This window comes from Chiloscyllium plagiosum, unplaced genomic scaffold, assembly GCF_037043375.1.
Source record: "Chiloscyllium plagiosum isolate Xiang-an unplaced genomic scaffold, Cpla_swu_hap1 HiC_scaffold_5, whole genome shotgun sequence".
Lineage (NCBI taxonomy): Eukaryota > Metazoa > Chordata > Chondrichthyes > Orectolobiformes > Hemiscylliidae > Chiloscyllium > Chiloscyllium plagiosum.
Window position 1 is genome coordinate 32,784,520 of NW_028270143.1, and position 21,106 is coordinate 32,805,625.

Below are 21,106 nucleotides of genomic sequence, written 5' to 3' on the forward strand. Positions count from 1 at the left end.
CACACACAGATATTCCTACACACACACACACACTCTCACATACACGGACACAGGTACACACAGACGCGCACACAGACACCCACACACACCCTTAGAGACACACTCCCACACTCACACATGCACCCCCTCACAGACTTAAGACACTCTACACACACACATATACACTTTCTCACACTCTCAACCCCCACCGCAGACAGACACACACAAATACACACACACACACAGACAAAGAGCCACATGCACACATGTATTTTGTGGGGTGAATTTGTACTTGCAGAGTTACATTGTACTTTGCTCAAAAACTGCATGCATTCATGTAGAACTCTGAGCTCAAAAACTGCATGAATTTATGTAAAATTCCGTTATCTCACTTTTTAGATTAGAATCAATCTATACATCATGGCATAGACAGAGAACACAGGGGGCCAACACCTTCAACATATTGTCTAGCTATCACCATTGTTAACAGCTCACCCGAGAACGCAACTTTAAAAAAAAGGTTTTGTGATTTACACATGAAAGAAGTGAAACTATCACTGTATTCTAACAGATGAAAGGCTTAACAGACAATCAATTTTTCAATATATAATTTCAGTTACATCACACTGTAAATTTTTGCTATAAATTCTGTGTTATGATCAAGCCCTCCACTATCACCTGATGAAGGAGCGTTGCTCCGAAAGCTAGTGTGCTTCCAATTAAACCTGTTGAACTATAACCTGGTGTTGTGTGATTTTTAACTTTGAAGTATATTGATCAGCTTTCTATCTGACTCCCACTGTACATTACCGAGGTAAGTATTGATATTCTGCTCGACAGTTATTGCACTGCATCTTTTAACCTGGAAAGTAAAACACTAGAAATAACCTTCCCATTATTCTGAGATAGTTTGCTGGTATAAATACTTGTTTGAATTATTGAATGCCAAGCATTAATATATACATTGTCAGTCCTACCCAGATGATTATCAGGATAGCAGGTCAAATTATTGTCCAGCAGGTTATAGTTAGAAAGGGACATTGAGGATCACTGATTGGACTTGCCCAACAGGTCAATTCTGTTACTTTCCATGATCTTTTGATTGTTAAAAATGACCCGCATGCAGAAAATAGCTATAACCCCACCCAGAGTGGGCAGAGCTAGTGTCAGTTTGATGACCAAAACCAGGGACTCCACCTCTGTGCGATGGGAGCTCCTTCAAATGAAATTGTATCAGTTGTGCAGCTGTGGAGTGTAGGATCACATCATTGCAAACATATAGTCATAGAGTCATAGTCATAGAGATGTACAGCATGGAAACAGACCCTTCGGTCCAACCCGTCCATGCCAATCAGATATCCCAACCCAATCTAGTCCCACCTGCCAGCACCCGGCCCATATCCCTCCAAACCCTTCCTATTCATATACCCATCCAGATGCCTTTTAAATGTTGCAATTGTACCAGCTTCCACTACTGATGTGAAGAACACACAGTGTACAAATGTATGGGTGACAGACATTGGTCACAGGCAATGTTGTCCATGTCATTGGCCCTTGTAAATGGCAGATAAACATCTCTGTGAAGTGATTACAGGTGACCTTAAAAGACGCACCAATGGGTTGCAACGTACACAGCATACTTTCCTGATGAAGGGGTTTTGCCCAAAACATCGATTTTCTTGCTCCTTGCATGCTGCTTGACCTGCTGTGCTTTTTCAGCACCACTCTGATCTAGACTCTGATCTCCAGCATCTGCAGTTCCCACTTCTGCCTACAACGTACAGAGTCAATGCAAGACATTCTAGAGTACAAAGGGGCATGGAGCTGATTCCATCTCCGCCTTAACTAAGAGTATCATGCAATTCTTTTGTAATGATGCCTTTTTCGGTTAATATGTGGCTGGTAAGAGAAAGGATCAGTGCTCAGGCAGTGTTTATACTCATTAACTATCTGTTTGCAATGTGAGACCACTCGATGAAATAAGGTGCAATATCAAAGAGGCAAGGTGAGTCATCACATGGCCTTCTTTGTTGGAATGCCCCATGTCTCACTCTCTGTGGGAGCTGTCCTTTGCAAGAGGTATGACTGTTGCTAAGAACCTGTTCCATTCCTTAAATGTCTGACACAAATTTATTGCGAGTAAGACTGGTGCATCCAGTGACAGGAAGTGTGGCTGTTGCTCTTCCTGCCATGAAATAAAGGTTCAGGGAGATGGAGGAGGAGCAGATGTGCCAAGCTGCAAGACCCCCATACAGCCTCCACCACATGAAGAGGTCACCACTGAAAGGTCCCTCGGGATGTGTCGAAGACAGAGTGGCCCTGATGCCATTTCCTCAGGATGTCGGTCCAGGCTGAGGATGTCCCAGATACTGTAGCTGAACTGTTCCAGCAGCTGGAGTGGGACCTACAGGAATGAGTGGTCATCCTGTCCTGTGACTGTCAAGGTGATCGCTGCATTGAACTTTTATGTGATTGGCTGGTTCCCGGGAGCAATGTGGGGGATTTCTCATTTGCCCAGCCAAAAATGCATCAAAATTGTGGTTATACTGTTTGTGTCAGATCTAATCAGTTCATCGTGTTTCCCTGTGATGAGATCAGTGCTATAGCCCAGGCAGTGGGATGTGCCAGTATAGTTGGTATCTCTGTGAGGCAGGGTACCATCAATTGCTCACAGTTCACATTGAAAGGGCCCTGGCATAACACCGTAGACTTCATTAATATATATGATTTGAATTTCATTTAATTTGCAAGTAATTTCCTATCACCAGTTCCACTTCTTAGACTGTTGTGCCTGGTGCTTTAGGCGCTGTCATAGCTCTGACATCCTTCTGAACTGCTGTGCTTGTGCTGCTTTTGATGGTCCAGATGCAAGGCTGGTTACATAAGGCCAGGGGAGACCCAATGTGACAATCGTTGATGACTCCATCACACAACCCCTTGACTGAGGCCAAATGTGTATATAATGCAAATCATTTTCAACCTGGGCCATGGAGAAGCAGATGATAGGCCTCCTGAAAGTGAAGTTCCACTGCAGACATGGTTCTGATGGAGCCCTGCAAAGTTTATTCCAGAAAGAGTGTGGCGCATAATCCGAGCAGATTGATCTGCCCAACTGAAGTAGACAATATGGAATGGGCGAAAGTGAGGATTGCAGATGCTGGAGCTTAGCGTCAAGATTAGGTTGGTGCTGGAAAATCACAGCAGGTCAGGCAGCATCCGAAGAGCAGGAAAATCAGGAATCAGGGAATGGGCTGAGTGCCAAGAAACTAGGAAAGCAGGGCCACTCTTTTAAGGAGGAAGTGAAGATGCTGAGTAGTAAGGACATGATAGAGCACAACTACATAGGGCACAGCCAACCAAACAGGAATTAATACGCAACCAACTCCAGGAGTTGAAACCTGGGTGCAGAGATCACTCCTTGGCTGTAAAATAATCTTGCACAATATGCAAGCATTTCGTTGGTATTCAAGACAGAAATGCAACTTCTGTTTGTTTGATTTCTGCTCCCTTTTAGTGTTTGTAAATAAAAGCTACTCTTTTGAACCATTTGAAGGTTTTCTGTATGTAATGTCCCCACATTGAATGATGGTAAGATGCTGGGCTACAGTGATCCTTGGGGGAAAGAGTAAAATTGATTTAGAGAGGCTGAAAGAATAGATACAGCAAAGCACCAGTGAATGGTGCAGACTGATGCTTATACAGCCATAGATATATGAATGTGCAGTTGTATCTGGAAATATGTATCAGTGGTGCCACTATTTTGTAGTGAGAGCAGCTGCTTTTGGCTGCTGCAAAGTAGCGTTCACAGTGAAGGGCAATTCCGGACAATCAATGCGTGACCAGGTGCATGTCCAGGATTCAAGATGGTGCCAGCACCAGGAATGGTCATCTATTGTGGCCACATCCTGATAGTGGAGACTTCTACTGGCTATAGCGAGTGATGTAATTGGACTGCCATCAGTCTAATAGGATGACAAAAAGGTGTGATAGATTGTTAATGAGGGCGTTTTGGGATGATAGCATTAGGAAACTTGGTCAGCCTCCCTGAGAGAAATCCTTCATGAATCCTGACTAAAAGATAATTTGCCAGATAAAGTAAGATTTGGGGTGGCATAATGGCTCAATGGATGGATCTGAGTTCAATCCCACCCTTGGAGCTTGCACATTCTCTTCATGTCTGAATGTCCAAAGATATGCAGGTTAGGTGGACTGGCAATGCTAAATTGCCCAAAGTGTCCATAGATGTATAGGTTACGAGGATCAGCCATGGGAAATGCAGAGTTACAGAGATAGGAAAAAGGAGGGATGCTGTTTGGAGGATCAGTGGGGCTGAATGGCCTGCTTTGACATTGTAGGGATTCGATGATACAGCCCACTTGGGCAATAATAGTTGGGGACTTCAGCTACCCAAACTTTATTTGGGATATTAAGGATACGAAAGACGCAGAGAGCACAAAACTCTTGAACTACATTCTTGAAAATGCTTTTATCCAAAATGTAAATAGTCCAATAGGAAAGGGCACAATTCTACAGTTAGTCTTAGGCAGGTGAATGAAGCAGCAATGGGTGGTCATTTTGGAGATCAGAATACCGTTAGATTTAATATCATTTTGGAAGGGGATTAAAAATAAAACCAGAGCAAATGTTCTAATTTAAGAGAAGGCAAATTTTACAAAGTTAAAAGGTATCTAATAAATGTCAATAGGCTTTAAATATTAAAGGAACCCTAATCAGTCCTTGCCTTTCCAAAGACATGTACATCCTGTCCCTCAGGATTTCCTCCAACAACTTGCCCACCATCGACGTCAAGCTCACCAGTCTATAGTTCCCTGGCTTGTCCTTATCACCTTTCTTTAATAGTGGCACTATGTTTGCCAACCTCCAGTCTTCTTGCACCTCACCTATGACTATCGATGATACAAATATCTCAGTAAGGGGCCCAGCAATAACTTTCCTAGCTTCCCAAAGAGTCCTAGGGTACACCTGATCAGGTCCTGGTCTATCCATTCCATTCACTATTTTAAATCTAATAGAATTATGGTCACTGGCCCCAAAGTGCTTCCCCACTGACAGCTCAGACACGTGCCCTGCCTTAACTCCCAAAAGTAGGTCAAGCTTTGCACTTTCTCTCGTACGTACATTCAAATTCTGAATCAGAAAATTTTCTTGTACATGCTTAACAAATTCCTCTCCATCTCAGCTCTTAACACAATGGCAGTCACAGTGTATATTTGAAAAGTTAGAATTCCCTACCATAACCACCCTACTATTCTCACAGAAAACTGAGAACTTCTTACAAATTTGTTCTCAATTTCCCTCTATTAGGGGCTCCAAAATATAATCCCAATAAGGTGATCATCCCTTTCTTATTTCTCAGTTCCACTCAACTTTCCTGGATTTATTTCCGGGAATATCCTCCCTTAGTATAGCTGCAATGCCATGCCTTATCAAAACACCACTCCCACTCCTCTCTTGCCTCCCTTTCTGTCCTTTCTGGACCATTTGTATCCTTGGAGATTAAGTTGCCAGTCCTGCCCATCCCTGAGCCACATTTCTGTAATCACTATGATATCCCAGTCCTAATTTCCAAACCATGCCCTGAGTTCATCTGCCTTCCCTGTTAGGCCTCTTGCATTGAAATAAGTGCAGTTTAATTTATTAGTCCTACCTTGTCCCTGCCTGCCCTGACTCTTTGACTCACTTATTTTCTCAACTGTACCAGTCTCTGATTGATCTCTTTCTTCACTATCTCCCTGGGTCCCACATCTTAACAGTTTATATCCTCCCAAGCAGCTCTAGTAAATCTCCCTGCCAGTATATTAGTCCCCTTCCAGTTCAGGTGCAATCCGTCCTTTTTGTACAGGTTACTTATACCCCAGAAGAGATTCCAATGATCCAAAAATGTGAATCCTTCTCCCATACACCAGTTCCTTAGCCATGCATTCATCTGCTCTATCCTCCTATTCCTGCCCTCACTAGCTCGTAGCACCGGGAGTAATCCAGATATTACTATTCTTGAGGACCTTCTTTTTAAATTCCTGCCTAACTCTCTATATTCTCCCTTCAGAATGTCATCCTTTTCTCTTGCTGTCCAAAGTGGACAATGACCTCCTGTTGGCCCCTCTGCCCCTTGAGAATATTCTGCATCCCCTCTGAGTCATCCTTGATCCTGGCACCAGGGAGGTAACACATCATTTTAAGTTTTCACTGCTGGCCACGGAAATGTCTGTCTGTACCTTGGACTAGAGAGTCCCTTAACACAATCTCCTCATTGCATTAGAGCCAGTCTCAATACCAGAAACTTGGCTGTTCATGCTACATTCTCCTGAGAATCTATCATCCCCTACATTTTCCAAAACAGCATTTGTGTTTGAAATGGGGATAGCCACAGAAGATTCCTGCACTACCTTCCTACCTCTCTTACCTTTCTGCAGTTAACCCATCTATGTTACTGTATCTGTGGTTTTTCTCCCTTCCTATAACTGCCATCCATCACACCCCCTTGCTCTTGTACGTTCTTCATTGCCTCTAACTGTCGCTCCAACCGATCCATAGGATTCGCAACCAATGGCATTTATTGCAGACATAATCCTTAGTAACCCGTAAACTCTCCCTAAGCTCCCAAATCCAATAAGAAGAGTAGATCACTCTACTAAAGGCCACTTTTGTTTCTTCCAATCTGCAGACCCAGAAATACAAAGGATGCGTGCAGCATTCTAAATGTGTTTTGTTCCTGTCTCCTCAAAGAAGATATTGCAGACATCCCCGTTAAAAAAAAGAGGAGCCTGAAAAATTAGTTGAAACAAACAAAATGAGAAGTATTGGAGAGCCTGACCTCATGAAGATGGATATATCACCATGGCTGGATGATTTATATCCCAGGCTATATCCTAGGAGGCCAAGGATGAAATAACTGATAATCTGTAGATCATTTCCCAGTTCTCACTGAAAGCAGGTGAAGTACCAGAGGATTAGATGTTTTCTAGCTGCATACGATTTTTCAAAAAGGGTGCAAATGCTGGACTAAATAATTGTAGGCTAGTCAGTTTGACGTTGGTGGTGAGCAAATTACTGGGATCAATACTGAGAGATAGGATTAATTGTTACTTGGATAGTCAGAGATTAAAAAGAGATAGTCAACATGGCTTTGTTAAAGGAAGCTCTTGTCTTACTAATTTATTTGAATTTCTTGAGGAAGCAACAAGGATTGATGAGAGTAGATCAATGAATGTTGTCTATGTGGATTTTACAAAGACATTTGGCAGACTGTTAAGAAGAGCTAAAGACATAGGGAATATAGCAAGTTAGATCCAAAATCAATTCAGTGACAGTAACCAAACATCATGGTTGATGACTGTTCTTGCAAATGGACATCAGTTTTCAGCGGTGTTCCACAGGGCTCAGAATTAGGTATCTTGCTGTTTGTGAGATAGGTTAACGATTTAGACTTAAAGATTGGAACCATGGTCAGGAAATAGAATGCTGTTCCTTCGCTGTCATTGGGTCAACATCCTGGAATTCTCTCCCTACTAGCTTTTTGAATCTACCAACAGCACATGGCATGCAGCAATTCAATAAGACAGCTTACTACCACCTTCTCAAGGGTAACTAGGGATGGGCAATAAATGCTGACTCAGATACTTACCTCCCATAAGTCAATAAACAAAAAAAATTGTTGACTGCTAGAAGATGTCAATGGTTTGGTTCAGTGGGCAGAAGAGTGGCAAATGATATTCAATCTGGTGATGTGCAAAATAATGCACCTCGGAAAGACAACCAAGCCAAAGGAATACAAAATTAGCAGGACTGCTGATAAAACTGGTCCCTTTCATTGTTTAGAATATTAAAAATCTGAGACCAGATTTTTCTTAGCAGCTTCCCTGATTTCATGAGAGCAAAAGCTGGAAATTAAGACTTATTTTTAGATTTATATTTTATTGTCCCATGTGTACAGGACATTGGTTAGGCCACTGTTGGAATATTGCGTGTAATTCTGATCTTCCTATCGGAAAGATGTTGTGAAACTTGAAAGGGTTCAGAAAAGATTTACAAGGATGTTGCCAGGGTTGGAGGGTTTGAGCCAAAGGGAGAGGCTGAATAGGCTGGGGCTGTTTTCCCTGGAGTGTCGGAGGCTGAGGGGTGACCTTATAGAGGTTTACAAAATTATGAGGGGCATGGATAGGATAAATAGGCAAAGTCTTTTCCCTGGGGTGGGGGAGTCCAGAACTAGAGGGCATAGGTTTAGGGTGAGAGGGGAAAGATATAAAAGAAACTTAAGGGGCACCTTTTTCACGCCGAGGGTGGTACGTGTATGGAATGAGTTGCCAGAGGAAGTGGTGGAGGCTGATACAATTGCATCATTTAAGAGGCATTTGGATGGGTATATGAATAGGAAGAATTTGGAGGGATATGGGCCGGGTGCTGGCAGGTGGAACTAGATTGGGTTGGGATATCTGGTCGGCACGGACGAGTTGGACTGAAGGGTCTGTTTCCATGCTGTACATCTCTATGACTCTATGAACTTAAGTACAGAAGTACAGTGATAAGTGAATAAAGTCATGGTGCCATCTTCGGTACAAAGGTACCTAGGTACAAAAAAACTTAGGTACAAAGTAGTAATAGAAACAAAATTTAAGAAGTTAGAATAAGTAGGAAAATAAAGAAATAAGATAGTAGTTAACATTAAAGTCTTTCTTAATATAAACCAGAAAAATAAAGGAATAATGATGAGTCATCTGTTTAGCTTGTTCTCTGGGAGAACTCAGCGTCCTCGGCGCTGATGCTGCAGATACCGGCTCCTCACCGCTTGCTTTTCCTGTTTTGGGTCACAATGCCATTGCTGCTGCTGAAGGTAGTGCCTTCTCAATCTCTTCCTGCTGCCTCCTGAACTTGCCTGGGCAGGACCCACTTGCAAATTTTGAAATGGGATCCACTTCAATAGCTCTTCTCTGATAAGTAGAGGAAGCAAGAGACCTTCGAGCACATGTTCTCAGATCCCTGAAGGCAAGGCATATGGGATACTTGCCTTCATTGGACGAGGTATTGAATACAAGAGCAGAGGTGTAATGCTGAAACCATGCAAAATTCTGGTTAGGCCATAACAGGAATTTGTGTACAGTTTTGCTTACTATGTTACAGGAAGGACATAAATCCTTTAGAGACAGAGTCCAGAGGGGATTTACAAGAATGCTGCTAAGTCTTGAAAGTGCAGTTATGAGGAAAGGTCGTATAGGCTAGGATTGTTTTCCTTAGTACAGAAGAAGCTAAGAGGTGAGTTAATTGAGTGTGCAAAACAAGGAGAGGCATAGAAAGAGTGGATGGTGAAGAACAGTTCTGTAATGGAGAGGTCAATCCCTAGGGTTGCAGCTTTTAAGTGATTGGTAGAAAGATTACAGGGACCATTGGGAGAATCATTTTTACCCAGAAGATTGTGGGCAGCTGGAAGTCAGTACCAATTTGTTGATTGTGGCAGAGACCCTTAACTCTTTAAAAGAAACGTGCTTTTGCACCCCAAGCACTGTGACCTCCAAGGGCCCAGACAATCACTTGTAAATGGGATTAGAATGGGTGACATATTTATTCAGCCAGGGCAAACACATAGGTCTGAATGGCCTCTGTCTGTGCTCTAACTTTCAATGGTTCGGTGGTTATACAAACCTAAATGAATGTTTGGACAATCTCGCCATACTGAGTAACCCTCTCCTAATCTTGTATTACACTGAGTTTAATTTAATATTATTGATGCAACAACAATGCGTCTCAAAGATTGTAATCATTTTCCCAGGAAATACGCTTCGGATGCTGTGTTTGAAATCTTAAATGTTATTCTCTTAAAGTAAGTTTGAAGAAATTTCAAAATAGCTCATCCTAATGGTGGAAAATCATTTTTTTAAAAAAACACTGAAACAGACAACCACAAATTGATTATAGCCAAACCTTGACAGAACTTAAATATTTTATTCTTCATTCATGTTACATAGATAAATGGAACCAATGGCCATTTTTGTCAAATACACTGGATACCTTGCCATAACCATCTTAGTATAGTTGAGTTACCAAATACAGTACATTGATGGTATAAAGGCCCACTTATTTCTTTAAATGATATGTGAGGTAATTAGTAAGATATTCTGACTATTACAAATCAAATCTTTTATGTTTCATATAAATTCCATGGAACCATTAGTAAAGAGTCATTACTTTTCAAAGGTATAAATGACGGGCCTTGAAAAAACTGGCTTCTTTACATTGTTTGGAATAATAATAAGCTGAGTCCAGATTTTCCCCAGCATTCTTTCTGATTTCAGGAAAGTGAAAGCTGCAAATTGACATGGGATCCACCTTAATGGTTCCTAAAACTATGATCACTCAGTATGTCCACATAAATATATGCAGGGTATTTAAATAACATAGTTGTGGAAGAGGAATTGTCTGTTAATGCTGGATGAAGGAATGCCAATATATCTCTTAGATCTACAATTGTTGTGGCATGTGGGAGAAGAAGTAAGTTTCAAACATTTCAAAAGAAATGCAATAGATTGCCATGAAGGATTCTGAAATCTATAATCTGTCCTCTTCCTTGGCAATGACTTTGATCTACACACGTGCTGGATGTGCCTAAGGCCTGTTGTGCCCATTTTTCAATTCCTCACTCCTTCCTATGATGAGATGCCTGGTGCAGTTGAGAATCCTGTCAAATTGTTCAAATTCAGCAGACCTCATGGGATTTCCAACAAAGCAGGAAATCCTACCTTTGACAATGGGATACATGGTAGAAACGTTGGGGAGGGTACAAACTGGTGTGGCAGGGGGATGTGAACCAGAGGAGTAGGACAGTAGATGCAGAAATTGAGGGAGAGGTAGAAACTAAGGCAAACATTACTAAGAACAAGATCCCGCAGGGAGAACACTGCTGAAAAGAGCAGGGGAGGTGCTCTGAAATGCATATGTTTCAATGTGACATGTATAATAGGCAAGGTAGATCAATTTTGGTTAGTACTTGGAACTGTGACATGATTATAATTACATACACTTGGCTGAAAAAGGGGCAGGACTGGCAGCTGAATGCCCCAGGATTTAGATGTTTCAGGTATGATAGAAAGGGAGGTAAAAGAGGTGGGGGAGTTGCATTACTGATAAAGGAGTATCACATAGCTGTACTGAGGAGGATACATCTGAGGACACATACAGTGAGGTAGAACTCAGGAATAAGCAAGGTGAAATCACAATGCTGGGGGTATGCTACAGGCCTCCCAACAGCCTGCGGGAGATGGAAGAGAGAATGTGTAGACAGATTTTGGAAAGGTGTAAAAACAGCACAGTTATTGTAGTGGGTGATTTTAACTTGCCCTATATTGATTGGGATTTATTACATGCTGGGGCTTGGAAGGGGCAGAATTTGTAAGGACCATTCAGGAGGGATTCTTGATACAATGTGTGAACAATACAACCAGGGAAGGAGTTATACTTGACATGGTTTTGAGAAATGAGCCCGGCCAGTTGAGTGAAGCTTCAGTGGGGGAGCACTTTGGGAGTAGTGACTATAATACCATGAATTTTAAGATACTCATGGACAGGGATAACAGCAATCTGTTGGTGAAGGTGTTAAATCGGTGGAAGGTGAAGTACAACAATATTAGGCAGGAACTGGAGAATTTTGATTGGAGGGCAATTTGAGGGTAAATCCAAACTGGATAAGTGGGAGTATTCCAAACAATAGTTGGTAAGAGTTCAGGAACAGCATGTTCCTGCAAGAACATGGGGTAGGTATTGCAGGTTATGTGAACTTGGATGACCAGGAATGTTGTTACCTTGAGCAGAAAGAAAAAGGAAGCAGACATAAGGTCTAGGAGAATGGCAGCTGATAAAGCTCTTGAAGTATATAAGGAAAGTAGGAAAGAACTTAAACAAGGAATTAGAAGGGCTAAAAGGGGTCATGAAAAGTCATAAGCAAACAGCATTAGGGATAATCCCAAGGGGTCGCCAGGGAAAAGGTTGGCCACAAAGGAGGGAATCTATGTGTAGAGCCAGAAGAAATAGGTGAGGTCTGAAACGAATACTTTGTCTCAATTTTAATCAAAAAGAAGGAATTGGTGGAAGATGATCTCATGGAAGGGAGCGTTGCATTTCTAAGCCAAATTACTATTGAAAAGGAAGAGGTTTTGTGCACCTTAAAAAGTATTAAGGTAGGTTAATCTCTGGGTCCTGATGGGATCTATCCCAGAATATTAAGGAAGGCAACAGAACAAATTGCTGGAGCATTTTCAGACATCTTTATATCCTCTTTGACCAAAGGTGAGGTCTCAGAGAATTGGAGATTAGCAAATGATGTCTCACTGTTTAAGAAGGGTAGCCAGGATAACCCTGGAGATTACAGGCATGTGAGTCTCATGTCAGTGTTAGGGAAATTATTGGAAAGGGTTCTTAGGGACAAGATCTATCAGCATTTAGAAGCAAGTGGATTTATTAGTGTTAGACAGCATGGTTTTGTGCAGGGGAGGTTATGCCTCACTAACTTGATCGAGTTGTTTTGAGGAGGTGATGAAGATGATTAATGAGGGAAAAGTGATTGATGTTGTCTACATGGACTTCAGTAAAGCCTTTGACAAGGTCCCTCATGGCAGACTGGTACAAAAGGTGAAGTCACATGGTATCAGGGATGAGCTGGCAGGACGGATACCGAACTGTCTTGGTCATAGGAGACAGAGGGTAGCGGTGGATGGATGCTTTTTGGAAGGGAGGGCTGTGACTAGCAGTGTTCCACAGGGATCAGTGCTGGGATAACTGCTGTTTGTGAGCTACATAAATGATTTGGAGCAGAACATTGGTCTAATTGGTACGTTTGTGGATGATAAAAAGATTAATGAAATTGCAGATAGTATCAGAGGATACAGCAAGATATAGATCAATTGAGGTGTGGGCAGAAAAGTGGCAAATGAATTTAATCCAGACAAATGTGATGTGATGTGATGTGATGAATTTTGGAAGGTTAAGTACAGGTGGAAATTATACAGTGAATGGCAGAACCCTTAGAAGTATTGATATGTAGAGGGATCTGGGCGTGCAGGTCAGCAGATCACTGAAAGTGACAGCGCAGATAGATAAGTAGTAAAAAAAGGCCTTTGGCATGCTTGCCTTCATTGGAAGGGGCACTGAGTATAAGGATAGACAAGTTATGCTGCAGCTTTATAGAACTTTAGCTAGGCCACACTTGGAATATTGCATACAGTTCTGGTTACCAGACTGCCAGAAAGATGTGGACACTTGGAGACAGTACACAGAAGGCTTACCAGGATGTGCCTGGTATGGGTGAGTTTAGCTATGAAGAAAGGTTGTATTGATTGGGTTTTTTTCACTGGATTGCAGGAGGTTGAGGGGCGAGCTAATAGAAGTTTTTAAGATTGTGAATGGCATGGATAGAGTGGAAAGTATGAGGCTTTTTCCCAGGGTGGAGGGCTCATTCACTCGGTGAAACACATTCAAGGTATGAATTTAAAAGAGATGTGTGAGGCAAGTTTTTCACACAAAGGGTGGTGAGTGCCTGGAATGCTTTGCCAGAGGAGGTGGTGGAAGCTGACACGCATTCAAGAAGCACCTGGATGAATATATGAATAGGAAGGGAGTAGAGGGATATGATCCTGTAAGTAAAGACAGTTTTTATAATGAAGGGCAAAATGTGTTGGCGCAGACTTAGAGGGCCAAAGGGCTTGTTCCTGTGCTGTACTGTTCTTTATTCTTTATTCTTTTTTGACTACAAGAATATTGCTCTAAATTGTATACAATTATGATTGGAAGAAGGTGTTGCTTGGTGAATCAGCAAGTACAATATCTTGAGAACATGCTAACTGACTGTATCAAAACATTTATTTGCATATATATATTGGATATAATCTATGATTTCAGCAATTTTGGGCTGGAGTTTAGGTTTGAAGGCATCTCCCTGTCACCAAGGCATTTGTCTCTGACTTGGTTGAAATTTTACGTGGACTAGAAAGGCATTGGGCAGCTTTCTGACAGTTGGGTCTAATGAGGCCCTGAAGTGACCAATGAATGACCACTTAAAGGCCTCATTACAGCCCCACCAGGACTCTGGGGAGTGGTTTATAATAACTGTAACTACAGATGATCCACAGGATTGTCTGAGTGTTATTGAGGTGTAACACCTGTCGTGACTTCAAATTGGCACAAATTTGCTTCTTAGAAGTAATAGTCCAATGAGGAATCTAAATATACCCCATCTTTCCATTAGCGCAGAATTTTAAGTACTTAGCTTCAATAGAGAAGCAGCTGCATTATTGTTCACAAAATAAAAATGAAATTTTATTGAATGACCTGGGCATTTACTAGATTATAGTAAGCTCCATGTCTAGCTAGCAGCTGTTCATGTGTGCCCCGTTCTATTACTTTCCCATTGTCAATGACAGCAATCACATCTGCATTCTGAACTGTCGTCAGACGGTGAGCAATGACCACACAGGTTCGGCCTTTCCTTGCTTCATCGAGAGCCTCCTGAACAATCTGAAAAAAGAAGGAATTTTGTTGAAAAGGAATTAATGTAACATGTCCAACTGCTTAAACTTCCAACTTTCATGATTTTGACTATTGATAAAAGTTTTTTTATACAGAAGATTGCTTCTTATTTAAATAATAATAACATATGAAATAGAAGAGAGGCATATTGCAGCCTCAACAATAAGTAAGTAAAAGATTTTCTTTGTTCCTCAAAATCTTTTACTTACTTATTGTTCAAAAATTTGTGTTTCTTAGCCTTGGACATGCCCAATGTTTCAATTTTCATAGGCCCCTGTGTTGTACGTTTGCTTAGAGATGGGCACAGATCAGGTATTGGTAATAAGAGCTGTCTTTATGAGCAATATGTGAAATATACAGAGCAGGAAAAGATCCCTGCATGACTATCATGGAGTATGTTCTTTCATACACTGAGTGTCATGTGACTTGACATGACCTCCTGTGATGTTATGAACTATCCTATTAACAGCTGATACCTTATGCTACACCTTGTCCCTAAGAACTCATGCTTTCCCAGAATGTTTATTCGTTTCCCATCACGAATATACTAACATTTATATTCATTGACATATCTACATTTCTCCATAACTAAAATGTTTATATTTCTATTTAAAAATATGCATCTCACTCTCCTCTCAGCAAATCCCTTGTGCTCTCCATGAGTTACAGTGACCGTTGTTATGATGACTTGATGAGCCACCCTGATCAAACCTTCAGTACTGTTGGAGGAAGTACTTCACTGTTGTCCCCCTATGGAATGGTTTATCAACCCTATAGTGGAACAGTGTGGCTGGACTCTCAGTCATCAGGCTAACCAGTCTGTTCTGTAAAAGCCTTCTGGGCATGTGCATTAGTGCAGACTTGTTTCTCCTAAGGACCCCATGGTCCTTTTCCATGAGGAGCATTAGTGGGTGTGTGGTGCACTCCAGAATAACTGCAATTCAGGTCTTGGAGCATGCTGACTCCCTTGCCCCAAGATTTACATCAGCAGTTATAGTTGAGGTCTGGTGAGCCTTCTAGCAATTTTTCTTTTCTCCCACTCTGTCTATTTCTGGTACTTTGAGGCACAGACATTGGAAGATCTGAGAGCTGAGTACATAGCCTCCTGCTTGTCAAATGTTCAATGTGGTCAGACCATTATATAATGGTGTGGAACGTTAGGCTAAATTCACATCTCTATTTCTTTCTCAATAAAGATTTTAAGTTTGAACCTCTCTCTTTATTGAGATCCACATTGGCTTTTTGGAATCTGGATGAACCAGTGATGTGTGTAAAGAGATGGGTCGTAGTGAAGCATTTAAAGCAGTCATTGGTGAACTGGGAATGTTTTCTGAAATAATGCTGGAATGCCATTTATGGTGAAAGTTTTCCTGAGAAGAGCAATGGCAGACACTGAGGTGAAACCATGTAGTCATTTGACTTCAATTTGACTTCATTACATGTAGTAATCAACTACAACGAGAAACATTTTGTTTTTGAAGCGAAAAAAATAAGCCATCACAACGTGCTCCCATGGTCTAGGCTGGACGAGAGTGGAATCAATGGCTCTCTGCTGTCTTGTTTATGGATGGAGTACGTAATTGCATTTAAAGTCACATCATCGATTTAGAGATTCCTGGTCACCATACTGAATTTTGAGCATTGTTTTGATATTTGATGATACCCAGGCATCCTTGGTGCAGACATTGGAAAGTATCAATTTGAAGGACTTTTGGTATGACTGCTCTTTCATTGCAGGTCAGGCAGCGTTCGAGGAGCAGGAAAATTGATGTTTTGGGCAAAAGCCCTTCCTTCATCAGGAAGTTTCCTGATGAGGGGCTTTTACCCAAAACGTCGATTTTCCTGCTCCTCGAATGCTGCCTGACCTGCTGTGCTTTTCCAGCACCACTCTGATCTAAACTCTGGTTTCCAGCATCTGCAGACCTCACTTTTGCCTACTTTTTCATTGTACACCAGTAAATCATAACACGAAAATGTGGATGCTTTTCAAAGAACACTTGAAGATAGGTTGCCAGTAGGATGGCCCAAGAGGTTTAGGATTCCACATTTTTGACAAAATGGATATCCTGTGGTGTCGGTGCCTCCCCGTAAATGTGGGCTAATGGGTCTGCTGTTGTTTGTTGGCTTGCTTGGATGTTTTTCTGTTGTAGCATCCGAGTTCATGATTGGTGGGCGGAATGTTTGTGCTGGCAATTCCCTAGTATTGGGCAAGGTGACTAAGTTTGTGTTCTGTCTAGATGGGGAAGTTGAATTCAAAATTAGATCCTCTGAACATTTCTCCCAGGCCTATGTGACCTCTAAGAACCCCTTCTCTCTGACCATATCCATTGCTCTGTTTCTGTCAATGCTCTGGATGTACAACAACGACAAAAAAATCTGTGAATTCCATCTGTCTGGAGTTGGAACAGTACCGTGGTGGAAATGTCTGGGTCAAGGTGACTTCATCTAGCCCTCACAACATAGCAGGGTTGATCCATTGAAAAATATCCATGTCCACAATTCCGTGGTGCAGAGACATGACATTTGAGCAGGGACTATGTCACACCACCTGCAGGGTGCTGAGCTCCCACTTAACCATAAACGTGAATTCTCTATACATGCACTCAACATTTTGGGGCACACCATTCATGTATGAGGCATCAGTTCAGACTGTCAGAAGACAAAGGCCATTAGGGACTCCCCTTCACCTCACACATTATGGAGGTTCAGGAATTTATGGGCACGGTGGAAGCAATTCTGAAATTTAGCCACCTGAAGCAGAAACAGCATGATGAATGTCGTCAGCATATCAGACACATCATCCTAAATGTATCGGTCTGCATCCAGTTTAGTCAAGAACATGTTCCTCAGCAGATTCACAAGGGTTTCATCAATAAATACCATTCTGACTCCAATAAAATTCAATCCATTGTTTTTTTTTGAGGTTTTCAAGAGATTAATTACTTCTTTTATTGTTTTATAATTGTGAGCTGAACATGGATTATTCTGTAATTGCAGGACACCTCTTCAGCTGAAAGCACTTTTGACTTTATTTTTGAGCCATATGAACATGGTTTCATCCTCGAATCTTGAGTCTAACGCCAGCAAGCCAAATACAAAATTGTTGGGCCTGTTAAAAACCAATAATCCAGGTAGTCCATATTTTTAGTAATTTTTCCTGTGCTGCTGGTTTCAGAAAGTTCTATCTGTTTAATGTCTGGCTTGCAGCTGTCTACAAGAGGTTAATGCTCTTTTCGAACTCAGCAGCAGTGAAGGCCTCACACAGTACAGACTTGGATGCTGGATGACTGGCGTTACAAACACCCTTCCACAATTGTAAAGTTGCTGGAATTAAATATATCAAGTTACCTGCTCCAAGAGTTTGCATTTATATGGTGCCTTCATAGGAGAGCAGCAAAAAACACACAAAGCACAGATGACTAAAAGTTTTCTGTAGTTCATGGAATGTGGGTTTCACCATCAAGGCCAGCATTTACTTGTCATTCCTGATTGCCCTCAAGAAGACGATGATGATAGGCTGCTTTCTTGAACCACAGTGATTCCATGCAGTGAATATGTTGTAGCAGGCCTGATGAACTCAAGTGGTTTATGAATTTCATTTCACAGGGCAGTTAAGGGTTAATTGGTGCAACACATAAGTTGCATATGTCTAAACCAGGTTTTAAAAAAGCCTAAAGAATATGAAGTGAATCAGTTGAATTTTACAACATTATTGAGCTTTTTGTACGAGTTTTTTTTACCTAATTTATTGAAGTCCAATTTACAAACTGCTCAAATAGGGCTTAAACGTGCATCACTAGAATATTAGTCCATGCTTTGATTATTAGCCTCAAAACAAAACCCGTATACTGCTGCATTCAGGATAGGTTAAAAAGGTAGGTTTTCCTAAAAATTGGAGAGAAGGTAGAGAAGCGATGCGGTTCAGAGTGGAAATTCCAGATCTGAGGGTCAAGGCAGCTGTAAAAAAATGCCAATGATGCACCAAAGAAGATTGATGGTACACAAGAGATCTCAGAAGGTTGGAGAGCTGAAGAATGTGGCAGAGACAGGAAGAGGTAAGGCCATGCAAGTATTTTAAAATACTGATGAGAATTTTGGCTGAACCAAAAGCTGCCCAGAACCACCAGTTGAGACATTTGCACTCGCCACTGTTACTGGCAACTCTGCTTATCATTGAAAGCGATTTCAACTTCAGTTCTCAATTATTTATTATTTTGCTTTATGCTTAAGAATAAGGACTTACCTTTTCACTCTCTGTATCAAGTGCAGATGTTGCCTCGTCTAAAAGCAGGATTTTTGGCTGCCGGATGAGAGCTCGTGCAATAGCTATTCGCTGTTTTTGTCCACCAGAAAGCTGAGCTCCCTTTTCCCCAACTCTAGTGTTGTATTTCTAATGATAAAAAGAATCACAGTTTAAAAGGCGTACAAATTTAACAGTACCTGATGTGATACACATAAGTCCTAGTAAACTTAAGATAAGTTTGATAGAACTTTTCTCTCATCTAAGCTATTATGATGAACCATAGTTTGTTTCAAAAATAGAAAATGTACTTCGGTTGTCATTTCAGATCCCCAGAAAATTTTAATCTCTGATGCTTTAAAGAAAAGCTCCCATCCTAAGTTCACTGTTCCTAAATTGCTTTACCTTGATGTAAAATTATACAGCACAAAAACAGACCCTTTGATCCAACTCATCCATGCTGATCAGAAATACTAAACTGATCTAATCCCATTTGCCAGCGTTTATCCCATATCCCTCTAAACCCTTCCTATTCATGTACCTATCTAAATGCCTTTTAAATGTTTTAATTTTACCAGCCTCCATCATTTACTCTAGCAGGTCATTCCACACAAGCACCACCCTAGAAAAAACACCTTAGTTATTCACCCTATCCACATCCCTCAGGACTCTATAAACCTCAATAAGGTTACCCCTCAGTCTGATGCTCCAGGGAGAACAGTCCTAGCCTATCCAGCCTGTCCCTACAGTTCAAAATCTCCATATCCAGTAACATCCTTGTAAATCTTTTCTGAACCCTAATGGTACAAATATCTGTGCCAGCAGAAGACACATTGCTATCTCGAAAGAGACTATAATCAAACAAATATATTGAGAAAATTGTCGATTTTTATGCTTAAAAACTCCAAAGGTTTTGAGTTACACACAGCAAATGAAATTTAGTGTGTTACTTACTCACAACTAACAGAACTGTGTGAGCATAATGTCCTGCCCATGTAGGTTTTCATCTCTTGTATCAGACTTCAGTGGGAACCATGAGCAGTTTCTGAACTAGATTTTGCGTTGCATTAGTCTTATACTCAGATTAGATCTTCACTCAGAAGGTGCACTGTTATTCCCCATGACAGCATAAATTCAGGTTGGGAAATTAAAATTTAAAAAAAGTACCCATACAAATGAATATTGAGGACTAGACAAAAAAAAATTAAGAATAATGTCATCGACCAGTTCTCCCAAAGTTGCACAATAACACGTTTTATATGAAATTATGGATACATTTTGTCATCCTGATGAACTGTGATGAAGAATCAAGATGTGAAATCAATGGTATGATTGGTGAAGTGATTGCTATCATATTAGTGATCAAGGCTCTGGTTAAGAAAAAAGGACTTTAAGGATGTTTTTAAAAAAAATAAATGACTCCATGAAGCTGCAATATTATAGAGCTGCAGCTGATACCACATCTGCTGCAGTTGAGCCTTTCATGCTGGTTGTAATGCAAGGCTGTTTTGGCATAGGATGCTCCCAGCTGTTCCATGATCTAAGCTTGTTGGAGAATGTCCCAAAAGGGTGATAGCATCCCTTTAACACTAAAATGGAAAAAAAATATGCAATGGCACATTGTAATTCTACAGCATGGTAACCATGTTACCACCAATGTGCAATGCTTCATGAAATCGGGGAGAATAAGCATCAAACTTTCCATATCATATTCTTGTATTTGTACTCCACATGCCCTTCCTTTACAATCTTAACAATGAATATTCTGAAAGTATCATTAAAGTTATTTTACTATCTGAATTTAGTAGTTGCAGCTGATACTGAATGTTGATTCACAGTCCTGCTTTGAGATGTGGTAGCAGAGCACTTAGAGAGTCGTCATGTGAGCATGCTGAATTAGCACTGATTTCTGCAAGGCAGATAGTGTCTGGCAAACCTGCTAGAGATTTCTGAGGTATTAACAAACAGGGAGAATAAGGGTAAACCAGTGAGTGGAGTGCAATAGGACTTTTGAAAAGCATTTGGTCAAGTGCCAACATATCAAAGATACAAAAAATTATGGCTCATTGAATTGAGAGCAATAAATTCGCATGGTTTGAAAACTGATTAATGGCCACGAAGCAGAGTAGGACAAATGGGTCATTTTCAGGTTGGTTGGCTGTAACTAACAAAATACCTCAAGGAATAGTGCTTGAGTCTCAGCTATTTATAATTATGTCAATGATTTAGATAAGGGAACTGACCGTATTGAATCCAGTTTACCGATGATACAAAGAAAAGTGGGAAAACAGCACGAAGTTTGCAAAGATGTGTCAAGGGTTAGGTGACTGGGCACGAACGTGGCAAATGAAAGTAATG

General features: G+C 41.0%; 1 protein-coding gene across 4 annotated transcripts in view; it reads right to left on the minus strand.

The window, feature by feature from the left end:
* Positions 1 to 9,916: 9,916 nt before the first annotated feature.
* Positions 9,917 to 21,106, minus strand: part of LOC122549778 (ATP-dependent translocase ABCB1-like) — a 104,770-nt gene continuing 93,580 nt past the window's right edge. For all 4 annotated transcript variants that reach the window (XM_087987083.1, XM_087987082.1, XM_043689799.2 and 1 more), the window contains 2 exons: positions 18,752 to 18,898; positions 9,917 to 14,496 (listed from right to left, as the gene is read on the minus strand). In XM_087987083.1, the coding sequence (XP_087843209.1) occupies positions 14,299 to 14,496; positions 18,752 to 18,898 (345 nt within the window). In that variant the 3' untranslated portion in view covers positions 9,917 to 14,298. The remainder of the gene's footprint in view (positions 14,497 to 18,751; positions 18,899 to 21,106) is intronic.